Source organism: Engystomops pustulosus, chromosome 9, assembly GCF_040894005.1.
Source record: "Engystomops pustulosus chromosome 9, aEngPut4.maternal, whole genome shotgun sequence".
In the NCBI taxonomy this organism is placed as follows: Eukaryota; Metazoa; Chordata; class Amphibia; order Anura; family Leptodactylidae; genus Engystomops; species Engystomops pustulosus.
This window is the reverse complement of record NC_092419.1, coordinates 85,239,126-85,266,633: the sequence shown is the minus strand read 5'-3', so window position 1 is coordinate 85,266,633 and position 27,508 is coordinate 85,239,126. Positions and strand designations below refer to the sequence as shown.

Genomic DNA, 27,508 nt, shown 5'->3' with positions numbered 1-27,508 from the left:
TTTTTGAAATGCATCCAAACCAAAGCCCAACCCCTGTCACTACCCCAGGATTTTGTCAGGTTGCAAGATAAGTTATAACACACAATTATATTGCAATGCAAATACTTATAAAAGGCAGTGAGGCATATTTGCCATGCAGGTATAAAGGGCTTCTGCAACCTGTCTTTAGTGAAAATGAGGTCCCTGGTGACAGGTTCCCTTTAAGGCGTTAAAAGAATGCAAAAAGTTGGTAAAAGATTCTTTACAAATGATGAGATTAGTAAAATGAAAGCTGCTGGTGTAAAACAAGAGAGAATTGTCGGCTATTTTGAGTTTGTGTTGGTTGCTTACTGGCATGGCACCAAGCTCTCTGCTGGTGGAAAAGATTGGTAAGGAATAAAAGTCCCTGGATTTGGGGATGTGAATAGACTTTTTCCATTGTTTGAACTCACATCCTGAACCTTCTGTTTGTGTGATCCAAATACCTCTAGAAAAGAAACATTTAAAACAACAAATATAAGATCCATTTTTGTGTAAATCTGGAATAACGAGAATAGAACCGCGGCACCAAATACTATTGCACAAAGTTTATTTATAGAAATCCGACCACCTCCTTATCCGTTCACCTTGAAGATTTTCCAATAAAAACATTTTGCCCCTTTGACCCTTTCTATTTAACATTTATATAGGTTTTGGAATAAATATATGATACAACATTTGTATATTTTACATATATCATTTGTTTTAGCTATATAAGAGTGACACAGTAGTTGTTACATTTACATGTACAGTACAGTAGGATGAAATAGCTGCTGGTATAAGACCCAGACAGAATTGTATTGTAACATCCATAATAATGACTCCCTCCTTTCATCAAACACTGGCAACAGTTTTTCCATGATCTAATTAAGTGCAAAAATATGTGATTCCCTAATTCAGATCTTCATGCAAGATCACATTGTGATTTGGTCTGAAGCGGAGTAGTGGAAGTGCCTGGAGCCATCACTATACTCCTGGATGCCTCCAGTTTAATTTGCAGTCATGAAGAACTTTTCCTACAGATGAGCATTCCCACGGGAGGAAAACCGGAATGGCCTGAGGCCTACTTGTGTCATAATGAGGTGTGAGCCCTTTGTGTCCATTTCTACTACTCAGAAAAATGAAATGGCCATCCCAATAAACAAATATATATTAGTATGACTCCCAATCCATTGTGTGTTTAGGGTCAGTGCTGCATATTGTACTAGGAATAATTATAGCCTAAAATAAAGCTGTTAATATACAGATGCATTAGATTTACTTCAGCCAAACCCATCAGTTTATGGACAACTGTCTAAAGTGTATTAAGATGTCCTGACTGTTTTGACAGATTGGGGCTCATTTACTTAGGGTCCGAATCGCACACTTTCGTTGTTTTTCCCAGTGATTTCCTATTTGCCCTGAATTGCCATGGGATTTTGGCGCACACGATTGGATTTTGGCGCATCGGCGCCGGCTTTCACGCGACAAAAATCAGGGGGGGGTGACCGTTGGACAACCCGACGGATTCGGAAAAAAAAAGGAATTTAAAAAATAATTTGTGCACCGTGAAGAAGCAGGTGAACTTCGGTGGACCTCGACACCTAGTGGATATCGGGCGCACAAACCATAGTGAATCCCGGCAGACCCGAATCATCGTCAGAGAACGCGCCGCTGGATCGCGACGGGACCGGGTAAGTAAATGTGCCCCATTATGTTCAAGAAATAATCAGACATGTTAATCATTTTAAACCAAATTGGATGATATACCCCCTTTAAATGCAAGGGTCAAAATCCAATAAGAAATGCACAAAAGATGTCACTGTCAAAAGATGTCCCTATTATAGATCTAGGCAGTATGATAGGTTATTATGTGCCCCAACACCCCCTAAAGTCTTAAAATCAAATGAGAAAGTCCTGTCATAGTGACATTTCAACTCCTAGGCAGATCACCACTGTATAATGTCTCCTGAAAGAGCAAAACTGCATGAAAGAAAGTTCTCAAATTTTAATCCGCTAGTGATGTTTAGATAATATGGATCGTTTTTTAACCCTCTAATTTGAAATGTTACTCAGTTTATTGCTGTTTTAGATCCTATAACTTAGTAATGGTCAGTGTAAGATTCCAGAGTGTGGGTGGGAAGCAGACACTTCCTGATTCCTCTGCGCTACGAGATGCTGTGTGCTGACAATGTGCTTTGATTATCAGGATCCAGGGTTTATCTACACTTTCATCTGAACATTCTACTGACACATACTAAAAGAGAGATGAGACCTATGAGATCTATAAAACAGATAGCCAGCTCTGCTATAAAAACCTTATCTGTCTGCTGCTTACTGGCAGGAAGTGCCTGTGTCTGAGCTGGCCTTGTAATGCAGGAGGAAGCGAGCATTTCATTGTGCAGACAAGAGAAGCTATTCATGAGAAAAATCGACCATAGTAAGAAGATTTAAGGTCCTATCCAGTGACAACCAAAATTTCAATCGCCAAGACTGAGAAAAGTTAGAATTATATCTGTGAAATGCTGTATTTTTGTTAATAACAGTGAATTAGAGAATGTGTTATTTTGTTATCCTGAATATATTTAAGAATCTTGCCTTTGTGGGAATACCCCTTTAGGCTAAATGTACATGACCATGTGCTCACGTGGGTCAGATTCTATTTTCATAGGAAGCAGAGTGGCCGCACCTAAAAATGGTCTATCGGACCGTGAGGTGACTGCCCGGCTCTGTCAAGGCACAATGAAATTTTAACTGGTGAAATTGAAGTTTAAAATGCAAGTTTTACTTCAAGATACAAAATAAAAAAATTATTATCCACACGAGTGTGTCAAATTTTATGAGATCGCTACAATCCAAACACAGGAGTCTCCTGTCAAAGCAATCTAAAAACGAATCAGCTGCCACCCCGACTGGAACCTGTCCCTTTCAAAAGATGGCCCTAATATAGACCTAGGCAGTAGGATAGGTTCCACAGAGGCTCAGCAGGGTATAATCCCACAAACAGAGGAGTAACCTTTACTAGGTCCAATCGTCACATCACAAAACCTAGCCCCTATACTGTAACATAGTTGACGTACAAATGTCGGTGATACAGATTTTTGAGATGGGAGCAATAGGTAGCAGTAACCACATGCTTACTCTGAATTGACTGTGGGCCAATCTACCTAGGAGTTGGTATTTCGATGTGACAGGACTTTTACATTGATGTCGACCTTTTGTCTGATCCTTTGGTTCTCAAGGAACTTAAAGGAAATCTACCATTTGTTTTCATTCATTGTGAACCAAACATACCTTGAGAATTCCGTAGTGACACTGATGCAGAAACATACCTTGTTTAATCCCTGATCCGAGTGGTTTTTCTCAAAGAACAATTATAACATTCAAGACCTTAGGAAAGCTGGGTGAAGACTACCTGCCATGCATAAGCACATTACCAGGAGCTTCCTGAACTGTCCAGACAGGACTAATCAACCTGAGCTGGATGACTCATACACAGCAGCTGAGGGACGGTGCAGCAATTGATTACTTCTGCCTGTCAGAGACAACAAAGTGATTACATCATCCTCTGGAGCAGTGCAAAATTAGGGTAAGAGGAGAAGTGCCGAGCAAGTCACAGGAGTGACAGAGCTTCATTATGATAATTTTATAATTGTTTTCTCAGCAAAACCACTTGGGTCAGGGATTAAACAAGATATGTTTCTGCATCAGTGTAGATACGGCATTCTCAAAGTATGTTTGGTTCATAATGCATACAAGCAAATGGTAGATTTTCTTTAAGCTGCCACCTGACTCATTCATTCTATAGGGGAGATCATCTTCCATTAGATGAACCTGACAGCTTTTCCACATTAATAACACATGCACCACTGGCCAGACAAAACCTAAATGTGTGACCGACTGACATAAGTAATTGAATGCAGTTATAAAACGTGCAACAAAGATCATTATTATGGGAAGTGCAGAGCTATCAACAGCACTGGTGGTTATGTTGGCCCAAAATGTTTCAATTTCATATAAAAGAACAGTGGGGGGCCTGATAGGTCATATTCACACTTTGTGGATTCAACAGATCAGTCCCGTACATCTAAATAGAACTGTTTCTTCAGCCTGTCCATGGATTGCTGCCATACATAACGAGATGAACAGAATATGATAGAGAATTGCACACGCCCTCTATATTGGTTTGTTTTTGTTCATCTGATTATATCCATAAAATATAACAGACGGTATTTATGTATAATTCTGCATAGATCTGCAATTCAAAACTCCCACATTTTCCAACAGGTCAATTAACTATTTTGGGAAAATGATTGTAATTACTTTAATCATGTGAACACGCTCCAGTGTAACTACTCTCACGAAACTGGATTTATAACATAGAAAATACTGAGAGTTATCATCTTTGGAAAACTACAAAGACAGGGAGGCACGCGATGTACTATCTGCAGAAACCAAGCTTTATCTGCATAGATATAGTTATAGGGATGATTAGAAGAACAGATTGTTGATTTGTGACTATTACATTTCTCTAGGAAGCGAAAGCAACGCCCCAAACAAGTTCAATGCTAAATTCCCTCCACGAGTTTTGATCAAGGACATTTGCAAGGCCAAAGCTCTTAAATAATAGAACTAACATAAAGGGGAAGGCAATTATTTCACTCTGCAATTCATCCCTGCAATATATATATATGGGCAATGTCAATGAATGACAGCGTATGATGACTTGTTTAGAATAACACATCTTAAGGGGTCGTCTTAAAGGCCACTTTAAATCATGTTTGTTGAATTGTGTGTATAAGGCCCCTTTCACACTTGCGATGTGCAGTACTTGCATCACACTTTCAGCCTGGATCGCCCGGTCTGAACACTGCAAAACCGGAGCTGAACTCAGCATGTCAGTTCCGGTTTGCAAGCGTTCGGGCTGATCGATGATGCAAGTTCAGCTCATCACACCCACAAGTGTGAAAGGGGCCTAAGTGTGGGGGCAGGATATTAGGTAATTTAACAATATACATTAAAATCTCATGTCTGTCTATGAACAATCCCACTTCCAGGACTGTATGATAGTATTCATGAATATAAGATCAAGGTCCTGGCAGGGCGATTGTTAGAGATCACATGACCCTCCATCTGTGTACATTTTATGGACAGGAGTGTTAAAGACAGGAGGCTTCACTTTACATATCAAGAAAGCGGAGAAGAACTATTAATGGATATATATTGGTGAATGACTTAATATCCCCCCCCCCCCTACACTTCCACAGAAGTGGCCAACCCCTTTAATATGCTAAAAAAATATGACCAAAGCTAGCTATCTGACCTGCTGTATGTCTGCTAGTAGCTGAAGGAAAGGCTTTTCTATCGTAAGAGAAGTCCCTGCATTGTCTTATGGCAGACTACCCACAGCAGGGTACAGGTGTCCAATATCTTATACTACTATTAGAAGACCATGTTAGTAGTCACTGACAAGCTTTGAGGCCAGATACATATGGAGATTCTTGTGGTCTACAGATACACTCGGGCTGAGGAGTCATAACTGTGTCCATGAAATCCGGAGCCGGGACCCCTGAGAGGATCAGCAGTGACTTGTTCCATATAGTAAAAGTAGGACACACAGGCAGGATGAATGAGATCTCGAATGTGTGCAAGTGATGAGAATTAGCCGGATCATAGAAAGAAAGTGTATTGTTGTCATAGTCCAGGAGGACGCCCAAGCGTTTCAGCTGAGGGTGAACATCTACAAGGACCTCTTTATTATTGTGCCTAACGAGGAAATTGTTATTACATCTAGAGAAAACCCAAGAAGAGGTGTTCTTCCCGATCCATTCATTCTTTGGAGCAGACTTGTACGCAATTCCAATGGCATACCTAGGGAGAAAGGGAGGCACGAAATCATTATATTTTTAGAAACTCTGTGGCTTCAGAGGTTATATATTACGAAACTTGACTGAAAGAGGAGGAATAAGACTGGATTGTACATTTCACCTGTGTCTTTAGCAATTATAATGTGACTTAAAAGAACTCTACCATCCAAATCAAGCAAGCATGATAAACCAGGGGCTCCTACTCATAGATCCAGGCACCGTGACTGTGGTAATCTTCGTATATTTGTTGTCCATGGCCTCCTTATAAATGTATCTTTTAAAATTATGTAAATAAGCCAGAAGTGCTATAGGGAGCATTACCTAACCCCTTCTATGCTGTAGCTTCATAGGCTGTGAGAATATGGCAGAGCACTTCTCCTTGTGTGAACTTTGAGGGTGAAGATACCCGGGACCTGACCCCAAACTTCATTAGACGTTCCTGTGCCAGTCTTGGTTCAACTCAAAGAACCACCGCTATTAACGCCTGTGATCAGTGCTGGAATTAACTCTTCAAATGCCACAGGCAAAGTTGTCAGTGGCATTTAAATGGCTTGACCATGTGTGCATGCCAACAGTGCAGGGTACCACTATTTGGGGGAGGCTCTGTATTTGTGCTTGCAGTTAGTAAGTTAAAGTGTAACTGTATAGTTACTGACAAAAAATAGTTTTATCGCAGCTGGAGAAAGTCTTTGACAACAATTCCAATGATAGCTTTATCATGCTGCTGGCTTCTTCCTAGCCTTAGATACAGCCTGATATATCTATCAGCCCTTCGTATAAAATCATATTCAGCTTCTCCTGAAGAGGGCGGCACTTCCTGTTGTGACATCAGTTAAGGGCACTGAGACCAGAGCACTGAGGGTGAATCAGGACTGCATTTTTTAATTGACTGACCTGAAGCATGTGATGACTCACTCAAGGTCCTGTCTGGATTTAACCTATTCATTACAATGTTCGATTCACACATTGCAATGAATGAGGAGAAAATCCCCATATACTGCCATACTGTAGTAGTATCAGACAACCTAGGGTTAAAGTACCCTGGGGGGGTCTGAAAAATAGTAAAAATAAAAAGTTTAAAAAATGATATAAAAAAAATATTCAAATCACCCACTTTTCCCTAGAAGTCATAAAAATATAAATAAACAGTAAAAAGAATAAACACATTAGATATCACCACAACCCAAAATGTCCGATCTATTAAAATATAATAACAGTTTTTCACTGCGTTTAACCCAATAATGGAAAATAGCAGCCGGAGTCGAAAATGGCCCTTTTTTTTGGAATTTTTTTCCCCACTTCCCAGTACATGACATGGAATGTTAAAGGAAACCTACCACTTGTAGTGGCAGGTTTCCGATGGAAATACCGGGCACCAGCTCAGGGTGAGCTGGTGCCGGAGCTTATTTTAGTTAGTGTTTTAAACCGCGGTATCGCGGTTTAAAACACTTTTTAAACTTTATAGCCGGCGCAGGCAGGTACGCGCTCGGCGCTTACCGTGCACGCGGCTCTCATTCACTTCCTATGTAGCCGCGCGCACGGTAAGCGCCGAGCGCGTACCTGCCTGCGCCGGCTATAAAGTTTAAAAAGTGTTTTAAACCGCGATACCGCGGTTTAAAACACTAACGAAAATAAGCTCCGGCACCAGCTCACCCTGAGCTGGTGCCCGGTATTGTCATCGGAAACCTGCCACTTCAAGTGGTAGGTTTCCTTTAAATACTGTCACTATGAAGTGGAATTTGTTACTTATAAAACAAGCCCTCACACAGCTCAGTAAATGGAAAAATAAAAAAGTTGTAGCTTTTTGATGGTGGGAAAAAAATGAAAATGCAAAAACAAATGGCCAGGTCGTTAAGGGGTTAAACATTGGTGCTTCACTGTATGTTAACGGGTCCACTCATCGCTAATTATAAACATGTTGCTCCTGAATATACTAATAGAATTGTTCATGGAAAAACAAAGGCCAAACAACCCCATTCAGAACTAGTGGCATTACATCTGTAAATTTGTTCTTAAGTTGAATTTGTATGTAAGTCGGAACTGTATGTTTTATAATTATAACCCCAGACAAACATTTTTTGGTCTCTGTGACTAATGGATTTTAAAAATGTTGGGTTGTCATAAGAACCAGGAATAACAATAAAGGTTAATTGTAGACATCTGTGATAACTGTTACAGCTGATTATTGTAAGTAGTACAGTAAATTACCAACATCCAGAGCTCTCTTTGTAACTAAGGGTTGTATTTAAGTCGGGGACCACCCGTATATTCAAGGTCATGGCTTCCATATAAAATATCATCATGCTTCTAATTTGAATGGGGGGGGGGTAGGTCTAGAGGTAAATAGTGATGTATGAAGAAGCATCTACAGTAGTGGAAACTCTATGTCCTATGTCATATACAGCAGCTTACAGAATGGATTGCCAGCTTTTGACCAATGTTTTTGACCCAAAAACTGCCAAGAGCAAAGATGTTAACGTTAAGAGTGAGGAATTCTCTAAACTACCATTTGCTTAAAGTCAGCAAGAGGTAAACACTTTACTGATGTATCTCTCTGCCTAATCTCTGACTAATGCATAACAATGTTAAAAATGTATTAACTGCACAGTGTCACCAGGAAGGGATTCTGGGTAATACATCCACAATGAGCAGAGATTTTGCTTGTGGGTTTTTATTAACTCGGCAAAACAGATTTCCTTTGCGCTGGAACCTAAACATTATGAACACCTCTGCAGCAGGGAATGGGATTTTTTTCACGCTTAGAAAGCCTGAAGTGCTATGTACCTTATTAAAAATAAATGTCTGAGGTCTGCACGCTGCATGTTAAACAGACTGTGTGTGAGAATTTTAAGTAGAGTCGACAGCATCATTGTAATAGAAGTTGTCAGGAACCAACTGACCACATAGTGTGGGACCCGGAGGCGGGAGGGAGGCAGAGTGCAAGAAGAACCCCGGACCATTAGAAGTTATTATAACAGACTTAGACATCCGTTCCCTGTATATCACAAAGGAAACCGGGTATGTGGGTATAAACTGACAGATGCCCGGTTAGATTCGGATATTAAAAGTAAGAGATTAAATTAGATTTTCTAATAAAATTATGTAGCCAGTCAATCAAATCTTCATGGTGCTATGGGAGTTAAAATGGGATTTACTTTTACAAAATGTAATTAATATCAAAGGGAAAATTAATAGAACTGTAAATGACTAAATATATATATATGTCTTTTAGGGAATATCCTTGGGGCTCCCGGGGCACAGACATGTAGAGGAGGCAGCCTATCCTTTAGTCAAAGAATAAGAAACGGGAGAATCTTCTGCTACATACTCATGTATAGACTTTGCTGTTGTTGTTTAGCATCATTTACATTTTATTTTGTAACTTGAAAAGAGTTGTGCCTTATCCAATTAACCTCTACAGGGATCTGTACAGGGATCTGATTTTGGCTGTGATGAGGTCAAGAAGTCGGTACCTTTAACATGTCACACTGCTTGAAATGACGTGTCCATTTTTGACATGTGGTACCAATATTGGCCATTAATAGCTTCTACGGAGGTCACAAGTATTAATACTTGGAGTAGTCCAAGTGTAGGGGAATTATTATATTCCTTTGACTGAGCCAAAAGCCTCTCACTCATCTAAACCAGTTCTCTACACTGTACTGATGAGATGCAAACTCATTGAACAGTGTTGTCTACAGTTGGGAATCTATTCCTTTTGGAATAGATATACTACTGTGGCTTCTGTCCCGCATCATGTCATTAGGCTTGATTTTATATTCCAATAGGATTTTGTTGAGCATTAAATGGCGCTGGATGACTCCAGATTGAAAAACAATTAATTTACATAAAATATAATTCTATTTTTACGCTGTTATACAATTATATATTTTATGTAAATAAATAGTTTTTTTCAATCATCACTGGAGTCATACAGCGCCATTTAATGCTCAACAAAATCCTATTGGAATATAAACTCGGTATTGGGAGCCATTTTACATCTCGGAGAAGGAATGGCTTCACAAGCCTGGCAGCAGGAGGACAAGCAAAGACATAAGTGGAATCTGGAGTTGTGCCCTCTTGCATAACCCCCTCAGGTTATTAGTTCTAATACTACTATTAATTTTTAATTTTTAAAAGGGTACTGCACTATAGGAGCGCTTTAGGGGCTTCTCCGCTATATTTTCTATATATGCTCTATTTAGGAGCTGCCTTACAAGGTAGCTAAGAGACATTGTTTCCCATATCCAATCCCCTAGTTGAGTATCAATGGCTGCAAGTCTCCACGTTCCTGCAAAGTGTCCTTCAACAGCAAAGTCTCCATAAGAAGAACTCTTACTTCCCAGTGTAGGAGACACAGATATTAAGCATTAGGGAGTCAGGCAGATTATAGTCATGAACAAGACAAGGCCTGGGTAGGCAGAGTCATACACAAAACTGGGACAGGGACACATTAATCTGACATTCACAGATCAGAACACATTTTCAAGGAATTAGGGGGCTAGGGAGGTATAAAGTTTAGACACCATCCTGGAAGGGAAGGTGCCATGGAAGACACAGTAACAGTAGGCCCAGTGGCCTTTTAAATATTCCTTTGGCACATGGCTAAGGACCTGGGAGGCCCTGGCTGCTGGAAGCAGGTGTCGAATCGTGGGGTGGAGGAAGGAAACAAGTGTTCATGCCCACCAGGAAAGGCAAACCCATCCTAGTTTACTGTCTGATTATTTCCTTACATATTTCACTGTAGAATTATTGTTTCTCTGTTGGAAAGGTAAGAATGTGCCACACTGCCTTTCACATTCTATAGCTTTGAATCAATAGTAATAAAAATAGAGAAAAATCCATAATTGTGTGTTGGGTCCCAAGTAGATATCAATAAAGCCACCATCCTACTAGTGATATAACCAGGGGTCCAGAGTCACCTGCTAGATTTAACCTGTGTTGCTAAGAAACTCACAGAACATTTTAACTCCTTCCTGGCAAACAAGGCAGCAGTATGAGCAATGCATATATAAATGTATCTCATATATTGTATTTTATAACGATTGTTCCATTTATTTATTTGGGTTACAATTTAGCACATACACATATTGGGGTGGTTTTAGCAGAGCTTGTACACTAAAAAACTGGCTATTTACCCCTGATGCCACCTCCATGCTAAGTGGGTGTAGGAAAGGGTGCTGTGTCTGACGACATGGTGGGCTAGCACAGGGCGTTCCTGGGTAGGGTGTTCCGCTAGATATAGGCTGCAGCAGGAACTGTAGCACCTAGTGTAGAACTGCCTGGCGTCACGCCCACCGACCAGACATATCAGGAGGCGGGTACCTCTTGATAAATCCGGTGGTTGTTGGGTTACCATCATACACTGGTCCACGTATATTATAAATCCCCCATTGTACCTGTTATTTCAGCATACCAGTCAGCATATAATAGTCTGCATATGTACATAAACCATACATTCGGCTCTGTCCCTTAAAATATCCAAGACTGCATAGAGGCACTGATTAATAATGGAAATCAAGCTTATTATTATTTTCATACTAATTAATTTCTTGGGTAGTATTGCCAATATTTTCCATCACTGCCCTTTTTACTACTGACATCATTTGATCATTGATCAGATCTCCTGAAGTTTGCCTAATGATGTCAAACACATAGAAGGAGGTGTTTCAATGTTAAAGTCTCCGCCTTCCTGACTTTATACATCTAACTTACATCTAACTTCAAAGTTGATTTTTTGGATGATGCCACCAAGCTGGGCCATGATAGAAACAATTTCTAGAAGCTGTTCAACTGCTTGACCATATACTTTTAGTGGTTTATTAGGCTAATTTCTCATGACAGGTTCCCTTTAAGTTTGTCTACATTGAGTCAATAGGTCGACATTATAAATAGTGTAGAGCAATAACACCAGATTATCTCCGTCCCCTGTTTGGTATTATCAGACACCCTGTGGTATGGGGTACAAGTTAATTGTACAGAAAGGTACAAACAACCTGAGAGTGATCTATTTGGAAGTTAATCCAAATACTGTTCAATCCCTGGAATGACACATCTTTTTTTTTCCAGAAGCCGTTGAATGGCCGAGTTTCTACAGCACCACATCAGAAAAACATTGCAGGACATGATGCAATGTGGCTGGTACTTGGCTGTGTTATCACTAGTGAACTGCGGTTAAAGTGGCTGCAGTAGGTGGGCAATCTCCCGCCTTTGGCACCACACAAAAGTGACTGGGGGCCAGCCAATCACACAGCAGCTCAATGTTTTCTCCAGGTTTGCCTATACCGTATTTCTATTAGACCATTGCCATAGTAAACACATAATGAAAAAAATGTATTTTTATGTAAAACAATAACAAACAATAAAGTCTTTAACCCCTTAAGGACACAGGGTTTTTCGGCTGATTTCTCGCTCTCCAACTTCAAAAATCCATAACTCTTTCATTTTTACGTGTACAGACCTGTGTGAGGGCTTATTTTGTGCTTAACAAATTTTACTTTCCCGTAATCTTATTTATTTTAACATGCGAAGCTGCGAAGCTGAAAAAAAATTCCAAATGTGGAAAAATTGAAAAAAAAACGCACGTGCGTCACGTTCTTGTGGGCTCAGTTTTTACGACTTTCACTCTTCGCTCAAATAACATGCCTACTTTATTCTTTGGTTTGGTGCGATCGCGGTGATACCAAATTTATCCAGGTTTTATTGTGTTTTAATACATTTTCAAAAATTAAACGAATGTGTACAAAAAAGAAAAAAAATTTTTTGCCATCTTCTAACTTTTTCATACTTTGGCGCAAGGAGATGTATGAGGGGTCATTTTTTGCGAAATGAGGCGACGTTTTCATTGCTACCATTTTGAGGTCTGCATTTTGATCATTTTTTATTTCATTTTTTATGTTATGTAAAAAGGTGTAAAAGTCACATTTCGGACATTTGGGCGCCACTTCCCGCCTCGGAGGTCACCGCCGGCCGTAACCGTTTTTATATTTTGATAGATACCTAATATGTCTGTGATTTTTACTGTTTGTTATGTTTTTTATCCGTTCTAGGGAAAGGGGGGTGATTTGAACTTTTAATATTTTATTAATTTTTTTTATTTTTTAAACTTTTTTTTTCTTTTTTTTTCACTATTTTTAGACCATCTAGGGTACATTAACCCTAGATGGTCAGATCGCTCCTACCATATACTGCAATACTACAGTATTGCAATATATGGCATTTTTGCAGGTCATACATTACAATGAGCCACTGGCTCATTGTAACGAACCTGCATAAGCCATGTAGCCTCGTGTCAAAAGAAGACCCGAGGCTACCATGGTAACCGATCGCCGCCCCCCAATGACGTTAATAGTCGCGAGGGTTAATAGTCGCGATCGGTGCAAGCACCGACCGCGGTTATTAGCGGTGGGGGTTTTGTGCAAAATGCAAAAACCCCCACCTTTGTATGAAGAGGACTCAGCCCGTGAGCCCTCTTCATACATCCCTTATACCTCTGCGCCGTAGAGCTACGGCGCAGAGCGGTAAGGGGTTAAAAAAAGCTAGAATAAAAAATACCAGGCATAGGCAGTTATGATATAGAAGTCACAAAGGAATTGAGCAGTAGGGTCACATCATGCAGACATTCCTTTTTGTTCTCTGGACAGGAATTTGGTATCTAACAGATACTTATGTGGTCTAGTTTGTAAAAAAAAAAAATCAAGTTACTCCCTCCAATAGAGATGCGTATTTCAGCCTGTACAGTGTGTGTATGGAGGCTGCATGAGCTCACATCTAATCTCCCTGCATTTGTTTAAACAGATCTGGGCAGTGGGAATTAACCTTTACTTTCCCCCTTTACTTCACGTTTTAAATAGTGCTCTTAGCATACTACAGCCAGGGAGAGAGCAGGAAGGGTTACCACTCACAGCTGTGTAACAAACAGGTGAGGAGAGAGAGACAGAATTGCCATCATAATGTGGAAGTAACATTGTAACTAAGGGGCACTTAGCATTTGGTTTCTTTATGAACTAAGTATATTAGAAAAATGTTTACAACACTCCCTCGTAGGCAACATCAAAAATCATCTGCAGTGACTGTTACACTTTTAAATTAAATAAATTTAAAGTTTTATTATTATTATTATATAACATTGATTTACTCACCAAGTAGAATTTCCCACAGCTACCTCCCAGTAATGGCATCCACTGTCAATAAAGACATTGCCCGTTGCCCCGTAGCATCCTGTGCCACTGAAGCGCTCCGGTGTATGACTCTTCTTCAGGGAGCTTTCTTCTTTTTCCATCTGCATTCCATCATTGGTTATTTTTAGCTTTTTATGTGCAAATTTAGGGTCAAGTTTAAATGGCTGACCTATATGTAAAATGACACAATATAAGATATTGAGTAATAGACATTATTCTACAAAAAAGAGAACAGGTCACTACACTAAAGGCAAGAAATACATTTCAAACAAATCTCTGAGTTTGTTAATACTGTTATGAATATGTCATCACTAAGCCTCAGGGCTGAAACTTCACTTTTACCCTACTCCAGTTATTATAAGTTATTATAAGTGTAACTCAGGGTTACACCAGTTTTGTTCCACCACTTTAGGTAAGTCCACAATTCCTTGCTCAGCCCTCAGCTGTACAGAATCCCTTTCATCTAAAAACTCCCTTATTTCAGTGGAGTTCTACAACAATATTTGCTCTGTTCCCATACTTTAGCGCTTGATTCCAGGACTGGGCTAGAAGCATCAACAGTCATGGGAATCAACTGTCAGCGAGTCCTGAGTCCTTCTGAAGTCATTGATTGGTCAAAGAAGAGTCTTGCAATGGGTAACACTTCTACCTGCTTGTACCCTAATGGGACTATTGTAAAATGCATGGACAACCCCTTTATGTTTTTTTTTTTTGCTCAACTATATTTTTTACCATAAACCTCACTTATATGGGATTACCATTAGTATTCTGTAGTGGTTGCTACAGAGATTCAGGGGCATTTTGAATTTTCTTACTAGACTCAACAGTTGCTAAGATATCAGTAATCAGTAAATCATCTGACCATTATAATCCTCTCCACTGTCGCAGAGGAGGGGCTGGTGAAGATTTAGGGAGGGGGGAGGGGTGTTTTATGATAATCTTCTACTATCCTCTAATCAGAGAATATAACAATACCACCTGCCCTCTCCCAGCACCTCCTCTCTGACAGCAGAGAGGGTTATAATGGTCTCATACTGCAACTGATATCATAGCAACCGTGGAAACTAGAAAGAAAATTTAAAGGGATCCTGAACTATGAAACTTCTATAGAATGACAAGTTATTGGCAAAGTATTGTATAGTAAATTACCGTATATACTCAAGTATAAGCTGACCCGAGTATAAGCCGAGACCCCTAATTTTACCACCAAAACTGGGAAAACCTTTTGACTCGAGTATAAGCCGAGGGTGCATACAGCTAGCTAGCCCCCATGTAGTATACAGCCAGCCCCAAGTAGTATACAGCCAGCCCCAAGTAGTATACAGCCAGCCCCATGTAGCATACAGCCAGCCCCAAGTAGTATACAGCCAGCCCCATGTAGTATACAGCCAGCCCCATGTAGTATACAGCCAGCCCCATGTACTATACAGCCAGCCCCAAGTAGTATACATCGTATACTATGATGCTGCATCAGTGGCGACACATCATAGTGTGTGGCTGCCGGCAGATCGCATCAACACAACTCTGCCGGCTAGAGAAGATAGAAGAGAGAAGAAAGATGAGAGAAGAGGAGCCGCTGGGAACCGCGCCGAAGATCGGGACCCGTGCCAACGATCCGGACACTGGAGGGTGAGTATTACATTTTTTATTTTTTAATTGACTCGTGTACATTTTTTGTGCTGAAAAACTCGGCTTAAACACGAGTATATATGGTATCAGTAAAAATTTATCATGGGGGGTTATTTTTAATATCTGACTTGCACTACTTTGCTCTGACCAGGTAAATAGGTCTTGCCTAGGGCTTCATGCATTTTTCTTACATTGCTGTCATATTATCTGCAGTCACTGCTGTAGTTTACAGTCATTTTTTGTATAGTGAGGCAGACAATGATATAGGATCTCGAAAGTCCGCCACATCAACACATGCATCATGTGAGCTAGTCTTGACAGTGGCAATTAGAGGAGCCATAGGGAGCATTCTGGAGGACATTCGGGAGCAAATCGAGGAGAAGAGTTATTTGTGAGAACACAGACAATATGTTTGATACAAACCAATTTTTCTACATTAACAATAAACCATCTGGTTGGGAGTAACTGCTGTACCCTATTTAACATTTAGTGAATAAAATGCCCGGCGTATCGCCAACGTAATGCATTAGCTGCAGGCAGATAAATCAATTTGAAGCCACAGATATGAGTTTGGTTGGTAAATGGTCACACGCTTTATATTTGGCTTGTCAGACTCCTGATTTGAAATCTTATTGAGTGTCTGAGCTTTTAAAGGCCGCTATTTCAGTCTGAGACAGGCGCCAGGGCTTATATAGAAAATGCATGTTCACAATGAATCGGAAGATCCTACAAGGGCAGAGTCATTTTAGCAGTACGAGATATTACATTCAGAATTCATGGTGAATAGGAGTTTTCTGAAAGCAGAGGCATAAAATTTGGTTTTAATAGAAACGCTGCACCTGTCTCACTTGGACGCAGTAAGTACAAAATGTCTGGTGATGGTTTCCTGTGGCTTAATGTTTCTCAGAGAGGAAGATGATGTTCAATTTTAAGTAACAATTGCTAATATAGAAAATGGAGCATATTTTATATTCTACTGCTAGAAATTCAGATATATATTTTTACTATGCTCAAGGTAAGGAGACTGGACAAAAAGAATCTAAATCAGTAATAATGTAGCTGCACATTCTTGCCATCTTAACTAGAGATGAGCGAACATACTCGTCCGAGCTTGATGCTCGATCGAGCATTAGTGTACTCGTAACTGCTCGTTGCTCGGACGAGTATTTCGCCCGCTCGAGAAAATGGCAGCTCCCGCCGTTTTGCTTTTTGGCGGCCAGAAACAGAGCCAATCACAAGCCAGGAGACTCTGCACTCCACCCAGCATGACGTGGTACCCTTACACGTAGATAGCAGTGGTTGGCTGGCCAGATCAGGTGACCCTGGGATAGACTAGCCGCTGCCCGCGCTGCTCGGATCATTCTCTGTCTGGATGCCGCTAGGGAGAGAGCTGCTGCTGGTCAGGGAAAGCGTTAGGGTGTTCTATTAGCTTACTGTTGGAGTGATTCTAAAAGAACCCAACAGCCCTTCTTAGGGCTACAATAACGTTATAATTTTTTAATTTTTTTATTTGCAGCTAGTACCATATTGTGAGGAATTAGCAGGGGGACTTGCTACCGTTGTGTTTAGCTCTTAGTGACACACATATCCACCTCAAACACCAAAGTGGGAAAATTTATTAGGGGTTTGAGTAGAATTAGGCACAGTCTGCCAGTTTCTTTTTATTTTACGTTTATTGTTTTAATAACTCAGTGTCATCTCATCTGGCATAGTAGTGTGCTGTAATACTTGGCTAGAAAATAGCCATAGGAGAATACAAACGGCTTAATTACGCCTACAGTAGCGTTATATATATTTGTTTTCTGGTTGATCTGCTGGTGGCTGTAGTTGTTGCAGTGCATCTACTAGTAAATTGTGAGCAATTTGGAGTCAGACTTGCGACCACTGTGTTTTAGTGACGCACATATCCATCGCAAAGACCGAAGTGGGAAAATTTATTAGGGCCCGGGGTTGTATTTCAATTAGGCACAGTCTGCCATTTCCTTTTTTATTTTACGTTTATTTTTTTCATAACTCAGCGTCATCTCATCTGGCATAGTAGTGTGCTGTAATACTTGGCTAGAAAATAGCCATAGGAGAATACAAACGGCTTAATTACGCCTACAGTAGCGTTATATATATTTGATTTCTGGTTGATCTGCTGGTGGCTGTAGTTGTTGCAGTGCATCTACTAGTAAATTGTGAGCAATTTGGAGTCAGACTTGCGACCACTGTGTTTTAGTGACGCACATATCCATCGCAAAGACCGAAGTGGGAAAATTTATTAGGGCCCGGGGTTGTATTTCAATTAGGCACAGTCTGCCATTTCCTTTTTTATTTTACGTTTATTTTTTTCATAACTCAGCATCATCTCATCTGGCATAGTAGTGTGCTGTAATACTTGGCTAGAAAATAGCCATAGGAGAATACAAACGGCTTAATTACGCCTACAGTAGCGTTATATATATTTGATTTCTGGTTGATCTGCTGGTGGCTGTAGTTGTTGCAGTGCATCTACTAGTAAATTGTGAGCAATTTGGAGTCAGACTTGCGACCACTGTGTTTTAGTGACGCACATATCCATCGCAAAGACCGAAGTGGGAAAATTTATTAGGGCCCGGGGTTGTATTTCAATTAGGCACAGTCTGCCATTTCCTTTTTTATTTTACGTTTATTTTTTTCATAACTCAGCGTCATCTCATCTGGCATAGTAGTGTGCTGTAATACTTGGCTAGAAAATAGCCATAGGAGAATACAAACGGCTTAATTACGCCTACAGTAGCGTTATATATATTTGATTTCTGGTTGATCTGCTGGTGGCTGTAGTTGTTGCAGTGCATCTACTAGTAAATTGTGAGCAATTTGGAGTCAGACTTGCGACCACTGTGTTTTATTCAAGTTATAACTCTCATTTTCAAAATGTTTAACCCGAGGACTAGGGGTAGAGGACGAGGGCGGGGACGTGGGCGTCCAACTACTGCAGGGGTCAGAGGCCGTGGTCCTGGGCGGGGTGAGACACCACCTGCTTATGAGGGAGCAGGGGAACGCCGCAGAGCTACACTCCCTAGGTTCATGTCTGAAGTTACTGGGAATCGTGGTAGAGCACTGTTGAGGCCAGAACAGTGCGAACAGGTGATGTCGTGGATTGCCGACAATGCTTCGAGCAATTTGTCCACCAGTCAGTCTTCCACGCAGTCCACCCATGTCACCGAAATCGGCACTCCTCCAGCTCCTGCACCTCAGCCTCCTCCCCCCCAGTCTGCCCCCTCCCAGCAAAATTTGCCATTTGAACCGGCATACTCTGAGGAACTGTTTTCTGGACCATTCCCACAGTCACAAACCACTTGTCCGGTTGCTGATGAGCAATTTTCCGATGCCCAGGTTTTCCACCAGTCGCAGTCTGTGGGTGATGATGACCTTGTTGACGTACTGGAAGAAGTGTGTAAAGAGGTGTCCGACGATGAGGAGACACGGTTGTCAGACAGTGGGGAAGTTGTTGTCAGGGCAGGAAGTCCGAGGGGGGAGCAGACTGAGGGATCGGAGGATGATGAGGTGACAGACCCAAGCTGGGTTGAGAGGCCGGGTGAACACAGTGCTTCTGAGACGGAGGAGAGTCCTCGACCAGAACAGGTTGGAAGAGGCAGTGGTGGGGCCAGACGGAGAGGCAGGGCCAGAGCTGGTGCATCAGCGCCAAATGTGTCAACTAGTGAAGCTCCCGTGGCAAGGGCTCCTGCGGCGAGGGCTAGATTTTCAGAAGTCTGGAGGTTCTTTAAGGAAACACCGGATGACCGACGGACTGTGGTGTGCCACATTTGCCAAACCAGGATCAGCAGGGGTTCCACCACTACTAGCTTAACTACCACCAGTATGCGCAGGCATATGAATGCTAAACACCCCACTCAGTGGCAACAAGCGCGTTCACCTCCGGCCGTGCACACCACTGCTCCTTCCCCTGTGTCAGCTGATAGTCAGCCCCCTGCCCAGGACCCTGCCACAAAAACCCCATCGTCGCCTCCACGATCCTCCACAGCATCCACCAGCGTTCAGCTCTCCATACCCTAGACGCTGGAGCGGAAACGCAAATATAGTGCAACCCACCCGCACGCCCAAGCCCTTAATGTGCACATCTCCAGATTGCTAAGCCTGGAGATGCTGCCCTATAGGCTAGTAGAGACCGAGGCCTTTCGCAGCCTCATGGCGGCGGCCGCCCCTCGGTATTCGGTCCCCAGCCGCCACTACTTTTCCCGATGTGCCGTCCCAGCCCTGCACCAGCACGTGTCAGACAACATAATCCGTGCCCTGACCAACGCCGTTTCTGACAAGGTCCACCTGACCACGGACACGTGGACGAGTGCTGCCGGGCAGGGCCACTATATATCTCTGACGGCACATTGGGTTAACTTGGTGGAGGCTGGGACCGAGTGTGACCCTGCGGCTGGTCATATACTGCCGACGCCGAGGATTGCGGGGCCTACCTCGGTCCAGGTGTTTGAGGCCTACTATGCCTCCTCCTCCTCCCACCCCTCCTCCACCTCCTCCTCCGAACGACCATCCGTGGGCATGGCGCCATCAGTCGGTAGCTCTAGGCACAGCAGCAGTGCCGTCGCTAAGCGACAGCAGGCGGTGCTCAAACTGCTGAGCCTAGGCGATAAAAGGCACACCGCCCAAGAACTATTACAGGGCATCACGGCGCAGACTGATCTGTGGCTGGCACCGCTGAACCTGAAGCCAGGCATGGTTGTGTGTGACAACGGCCGTAACCTGGTGGCGGCTCTGCAACTCGGCAGACTGACACATGTGCCATGCCTGGCCCATGTGTTAAATCTGATAGTTCAGCGTTTCCTCAAGACATACCCCAATCTGTCTGATTTGCTCACGAAGGTGCGCCGCATCTGTGCGCATTTCAGGAAGTCCAGCACAGATGCTGCCACTCTCAGGGCAGCGCAGCGCCGCCTCCAACTGCCCGCTCACCGACTGTTGTGCGACGTGCCCACGAGGTGGAATTCAACACTGACCATGTTATCCAGAGTTTACCAGCAGCGCCGAGCGATTGTAGACTGCCAGATGTCAACTTCCACCAGAACTGGTAGTCAGGTCAGTCAGCTTCCTCAAGTCTACAATGAGGAGTGGACGTGGATGTCTGATATCTGTCAGGTGCTGAGTAACTTTGAGGAGTCAACACAGATGGTCAGTGGCGATGCCGCCATCATCAGCCTCACCATCCCGCTGCTTGGCCTGTTGAAAAACTCTCTGGTCAGCATGAAGTCGGAAGCTTTGCGCTCCTCACAAGAGACGGGGGAAGAAGATTCCCTTGTTGATAGCCAAAGCACCCTTAGGTCTGTTTCTCAGCGCATATCGGAGGAGGTGGAGGTGGAGGAGGAAGAGGAGGAGAATGTTGGCGAGACACAAGAGGGGACCATTGTTGAGTCCTTCACTGTTGAGCGTGTATGGGCAGAAGAAGAGGAATTGGAGGAGTTGGAGGAGGAGGAAATGGACAGTCAGGCCAGTGAGGGGAGCGAATTCTTACGCGTTGGTACTCTGGCGCATATGGCAGATTTCATGCTAGGCTGCCTATCCCGTGACCCTCGCGTTCAAAGAATTTATTCCAGCACCAATTACTGGGTGTTCACTCTCCTGGACCCACGGTACAAGCAAAATCTTTCCACTCTCATCCCTGGAGAGGAAAGGAGTGTGAGAATGCATGAATACCAGCAGGCCCTGGTGCACAAGCTGAAACAGTATTTCCCTTCTGACAGCGCTAGCGGCAGAGTGCGTAGTGCTGCGGGACAAGTAGCGAGGGAGAGTAGGCGAGCAGGCAGCTTGTCCAGCACTGGCAAGGGTACGCTTTACAAGGCTTTTGCCAGCTTTATGTCACCCCAGCAAGACACTGTCACCTGTCCCCAGTCTCGGCAGAGTAGGGCTGATCTTTACAGAAAGATGGTGAGGGAGTACGTAGCGGACCATACCATCGTCCTAAATGATCACACAGCTCCCTACAACTACTGGGTTTCAAAGCTGGACATGTGGCACGAACTGGCGCTGTACGCCTTGGAGGTTCTTGCCTGCCCTGCCGCTAGCGTCTTGTCCGAGCGGGTTTTCAGTGCAGCTGGTGGCATCATCACCGATAAGCGTACACGCCTGTCGACTGACAGCGCTGACAGGCTGACGCTTATCAAGATGAATAAAGCATGGATTTCTCCTAATTTCCAATCTCCAGCAGGTGAAGGAAGCTCAACCTGAATAATTTATCCACTCCTCCTCCTCCTCCTCATTTTCCTCCTTCTCCTGCTCTTTGTACAGTAAAGCAGAGGAAACTGGCTATTTTTTGACAGCGCCCACTGGCTCTACCTATAGTACTTTATGCATTTAATTTTTCTGGAGGGCCACCGACCCGGTCCTCTGTTTTAAACAATTTTTTGGACTGCCACATACAGGCACTCAATCTATTCCATTTTTCTGGAGGGCCACCTACCTGCTCCTCTGGTTTGAAAACTTTTTTGGACTGCCACATACAGGCACTCAATCTATTCCATTTTTCTGGAGGGCCACCTACCTGCTCCTCTGGTTTGAAAACTTTTTTGGACTGCCACATACAGGCACTATCCAAATTGAATTGTCTCCATAGCAGCCTCCACACGTTGTCTCCATTGCTACCTCCAAAAGTCGTTTATATAGCTGCCTCCATACATCGTCCCTTTATCAAACGAGGTGTGTCAGGCCGAAATTTGGGTTGTTTTCATGGATTCCACATCAAAGTTGTTAACCTTGTCGCCACCCTGCTGTGTTATCCACAAAATACACTGGCAAACTTTTACCATTTACGGATATTATTTCAGCGCTTCTTGCGCATCTGTTTACATTCCCCTCACCCGCCATATCCTAAACTTATAAGAACGCTACTACACTTGATCTTATACAAAAGGTTCTTAGAAGTGCTGTTTGGGGAGTAGCCTAGAGACAGGGGCTTGGATTGGCGAAAGCTCGCCTGGCAGCGGAGCGCCAGCTCCATGCGCATCATGCGCTTCTTGCGCATCTGTTTACATTCCCTTCACCCGCCATATCCCAAACTTATAAGAACGCTACTACACTTGATCTTATACAAAAGGTTCTTAGAAGTGCTGTTTGGGGAGTGGCCTAGAGACAGGGGCTTGGATTGGCGAAAGCTCGCCTGGCAGCGGAGCGCCAGCTCCATGCGCATCATGCGCTTCTTGCGCATCTGTTTACATTCCCCTCACCCGCCATATCCCAAACTTATAAGAACGCTACTACACTTGATCTTATACAAAAGGTTCTTAGAAGTGCTGTTTGGGGAGTGGCCTAGAGACAGGGGCTTGGATTGGCGAAAGCTCGCCTGGCAGCGGAGCGCCAGCTCCATGCGCATCATGCGCTTCTTGCGCATCTGTTTACATTCCCCTCACCCGCCATATCCCAAACTTATAAGAACGCTACTACACTTGATCTTATACAAAAGGTTCTTAGGAGTGCTGTTTGGGGAGTAGCCTAGAGACAGGGGCTTGGATTGGCGAAAGCTCGCCTGGCAGCGGAGCGCCAGCTCCATGCGCATCATGCGCTTCTTGCGCATCTGTTTACATTCCCCTCACCGCCATATCCTAAACTTATAAGAACGCTACTACACTTGATCTTATACAAAAGGTTCTTAGAAGTGCTGTTTGGGGAGTAGCCTAGAGACAGGGGCTTGGATTGGCGAAAGCTCGCCTGGCAGCGGAGCGCCAGCTCCATGCGCATCATGCGCTTCTTGCGCATCTGTTTACATTCCCTTCACCCGCCATATCCCAAACTTATAAGAACGCTACTACACTTAACTTGGTGCAGGCTGGGACCGAGTCTGACCCTGGGGCTGGTCATATACTGCCGACGCAGAGGATTGCGGGGCCTACCTCGGTCCAGGTCTAAAAAAGGCCTACTATACCCCTTCCTCCTCCCACCCCTCCTCCACCTCCTCCTCCGAATTACCATCCGTGGGCATGGCGCCATCAGTCGGTAGCTCTAGGCACAGCAGCAGTGCCGTCGCTAAGCGACAGCAGGCGGTGCTCAAACTGCTGAGCCTAGGCGATAAAAGGCACACCGCCCAAGAGCTATTACAGGGCATTCCATATCAAACTTGTTAACTTTGTCGCCACCCTGCTGTGTAATCCACAAAATATACTGGCAAACTTTTATCATTTACCGATATTATTTCAGCGCTTCTTGCGCATCTGTTTACATTCCCCTCACCCGCCATATCCCAAACTTATAAGAACGCTACTACACTTGATCTTATACAAAAGGTTCTTAGAAGTGCTGTTTGGGGAGTAGCCTAGAGACAGGGGCTTGGATTGGCGAAAGCTTGCCTGGCAGCGGAGCGCCAGCTCCATGCCAAGGTCCAACTAACATAGTTTTAACTGCAGCACCTTTAATCTACTACTAGTTCACTGCCTCCATACATGGTCCCCTTATCAAACGAGCTGTGTCAGGCAGAATTTTGGGTTGTTTTCATGGCTTCCATGTTAACTTTGTCGCCACCCTGCTGTGTAATCCACAAAATATACTGGCAAACTTTTATCATGTACCGATATTATTTGAGCGCTTCTTGCTCACCTCCTTTGGTTCCTCTCTGCCACCCATTGGTTTGAAGCCTGAGTCCATTTAGGGTATGTTGCCATGACACTCTCTAGCCTGCCGCTGCTGCCGCTGCCGCTGCCTCTGCATGCCATCCCCTATAGTGTCAGGGTCAATTATTGGATGTTTTAGATGCTATCTAGCCTCATTCGGTCACTCTGTCATGGCCATGCTGTTGCCCATAATTTTGGCATAATGGTGCGATTAAGCAGCCTCAGAGGCATCCATGCATGCTGCCCCTGCTGTTTCCTGTCCATTTCCGTGGTGTTTCCATCCTTTTCTGAGGTTCCCAGGTGTTTGGCCAAGCTTCCCTGTGCAGAGCCTTGGTCCCCTTGAAAAATGCTCGAGTCTCCCATTGACTTCAATGGGGCTCGTTACTCGAAACGAGCACTCGAGCATCGGGAAAAGTTCGTCTCGAATAACGAGTACCCGAGCATTTTAGTGCTCGCTCATCTCTAATCTTAACCAATATCTTCTATAAAAGAACCAAAAACAGCACTGCTAATGTGCCCTCATTAAAATATTAGGAAAACCTGCTGATGACCTGGGGCATCCAGGATAATGCTGCAGTAAAATCACAGTTAAAGGAACTCTACCATTTGATTTGATGCATTATGAAGCTAACATACCTTGAGAATGCTGTAGCTACTCTGATGCAGGATCATATGTGGGTTAATCCCTATGCTGAGTGAAACCCCCTGCTGAAAAAACAGATATAACATTATGATAATTAAGCTGTCTATCTTCTATGGCTCCTTCAGCGCCTTGTTCAGCGCATGTCCTAGCTGGTGAGTTTTTCTCTGCAGGAAAGGATGATGGAATCGCTGTTCTCCCTGACGGACAGAATAATCAATTGCTGCACCATCCCCCATCTGCTGTGTATGAGTGACCCAGCTCAGGTTGATTAGATATGCTTAACTAACCTCCATTTGTAATAACAAGCTCAGTGTCTAATGTGTCGATCTAGGCAGCCAGCCTGAACCAGCTTTCCCAAAGTCCTGAATGTTATAATTGTTTTTTCAGCAAAACCACTCAGCTCAAGGATTAACCAAGATATGATCCTGCATCAGTGTAGCTACAGCATTCTCAAGGTATGTTTGCTTCATAATGCAACAAATCAAATGGTAGGTTTCCTTTAAGGGTGCATTCCTATCCGGATCCTGGGCAAGAAGAGAGAAGTGGCTTCTTTGCTGCCCTCCTTGACACCAGGCCTTGCTCCAAGAGTCTCTACCTCACTGTGTGCAGATGCACTCACACCTGCCTGCTGCCATTCCTGAGCAATCTCTGCACTGCTGGTAGCCCGATCCTGAAGCTGAAACACTTTTAAGAGACGGTCCTGGCGCTTGCTGGTCCTTCTTGGGCGCCCTGGAGCCTTTCTGGAAACAATGGAACCTCTCTCCTTGAATTCCTTGTTGATGCGATAGATTGTTGACTGAGGTGCAATCTTTCTAGCTGCGATACTCTTCCCTGTTAGGCCAGTTTTGTGCAGTGCAATGATGACTGCACATGTTCCTTTAGAGATAACCATGGTTAACAGAAGAGAAACAATGATGCCAAGCACCAGCCTCCTTTTAAAGTGTCCAGTGGTGTGATTCTTACTTACTCATGACAGATTGATCTCTAGCCCTGTCCTCATCAACACCCACACCTGTGTTACTGGAGCAATCACTGAAACGATGTTAGCTGCTCCTTTGAAGGTAGGCCTGCAGTGAAGTTGAAATGTGTTTTGGGGGAAAAGTAGGCAAATATTGACTTTGCAATTAATTGCTGTTAAGCTGATCAATCTTTATAACATTCTGGAGTATATGCAAATTGCCATTATAAAACCTGATGCTGTAGACTTTGTAAAAATATATAATTCTCAAAACTTATGGCCATGACTGTAGACTAGTTCACAGAAGTAAGAAGACTCCATAAGGAAACTCTACTGTTTCTCATCTAGTCAAATCAGTTCCCTACACTGCGATGATGAGATGCAAACAGGACTGTCTACAGTTGGGAATCTGTTTCAATGCTGAATAATAATTAAAAAAAAACCTTGGAGGAGAAGTATTTTGATGATGAGTGAATTTCTTCTTAACTCTTAAATTGTAGTCTAATTCTACACATATTTTGTTTCTTCTCACCACCTGCAACCTGTGCAATATATGAAATGCATGTATCCTAGGGCGCAGGACGATGGAGGCTACATGATCATCTTGATTTATCTGCTGGCACGTAATAGAAGAAACAGGACAGAAGGATTATTACACACGACGGTGCTTTACCACCCAATGTCCACATGTACTTACTATTAGTCTTAAGCCTTGCCGGATCACTGTGTCGACTCCCAGCCTGGTTGATTGCTTTGACTAAAAATATATAACGCGTTCCGCTCTGGAGGCCGTGCACCGTATAATGGTTCTGCTTGATATTAGGCACAATCATCCAGCTATCCATAGAGCTATACAGACCTAGAAACAGGGTAAAATCAATGGGTGAATACATGAAAATATATATATCATATATAAAGCTGAGTGTGTGTATCTATGTATGTATGTATGTATGTCCACTAAAGGAATCTGCACCTTTGCATTTACAATCACCAAATTTTACACAGTTATTGCCTGTGACTCGGGGAACGTCTTAGACCAGGTTGCTTTCCAAAGTCCACTTATTACCCACCATATTCAGGAGCCATTGTCTGCTGCTGCTGTGGCAGTTGGAAGCTGAGCTGTGATTGGCTACTGTTCTGCCACAGATCATCAATATGAGCTCTAAGCTTTGATAGGCAATGAGAATAACACACTTATGTGTGAGGTAAGCTTGATAGGGATACAGAGATGGGGCCAGATTTATCAGAAGTGTCTGAGGTAAGACTGTTCCAGTTGCCCATGGAATCCAATCAGAGATCAGCTGTAATTGTATAAAGAGCTGTGCAAAAATTAAACTTGGGCTCTGATTGGTTGCCATGGGCAACTAGAGCATTTCTGCTTTCAGACACTTCTGATAAATCTCCCCATAAACAAAGTGACAATCGGAGACACAGAAAGTCACAGAGACGGACAATCACTGGAATGAGAGTGCCTGAGACAGACAGTCACAGGAATGAGAGTGCCCGAGACAGACAGTCACAGGAATGAGAGTGCCCGAGACAGACAGTCACTGGAATGAGAGTGCCCGAGACAGACAGTCACTGGAATGAGAGTGCCCGAGACAGACAGTCACTGGAATGAGAGTGCCCGAGACAGACAGTCA

The 27,508-nt window shown here is 43.3% G+C and overlaps 1 protein-coding gene across 3 annotated transcripts in view; it reads right to left on the bottom strand.

The window, feature by feature from the left end:
* Nucleotides 1-547: 547 nt before the first annotated feature.
* Nucleotides 548-27,508, bottom strand: part of MID2 (midline 2) — a 211,348-nt gene continuing 184,387 nt past the window's right edge. For all 3 annotated transcript variants that reach the window (XM_072125910.1, XM_072125909.1, XM_072125911.1), the window contains exons 8-10: nt 26,563-26,724; nt 14,006-14,213; nt 548-5,868 (exon numbers count right to left, since the gene is read on the bottom strand). In XM_072125910.1, the coding sequence (XP_071982011.1) occupies nt 5,460-5,868; nt 14,006-14,213; nt 26,563-26,724 (779 nt within the window). In that variant the 3' untranslated portion in view covers nt 548-5,459. The remainder of the gene's footprint in view (nt 5,869-14,005; nt 14,214-26,562; nt 26,725-27,508) is intronic.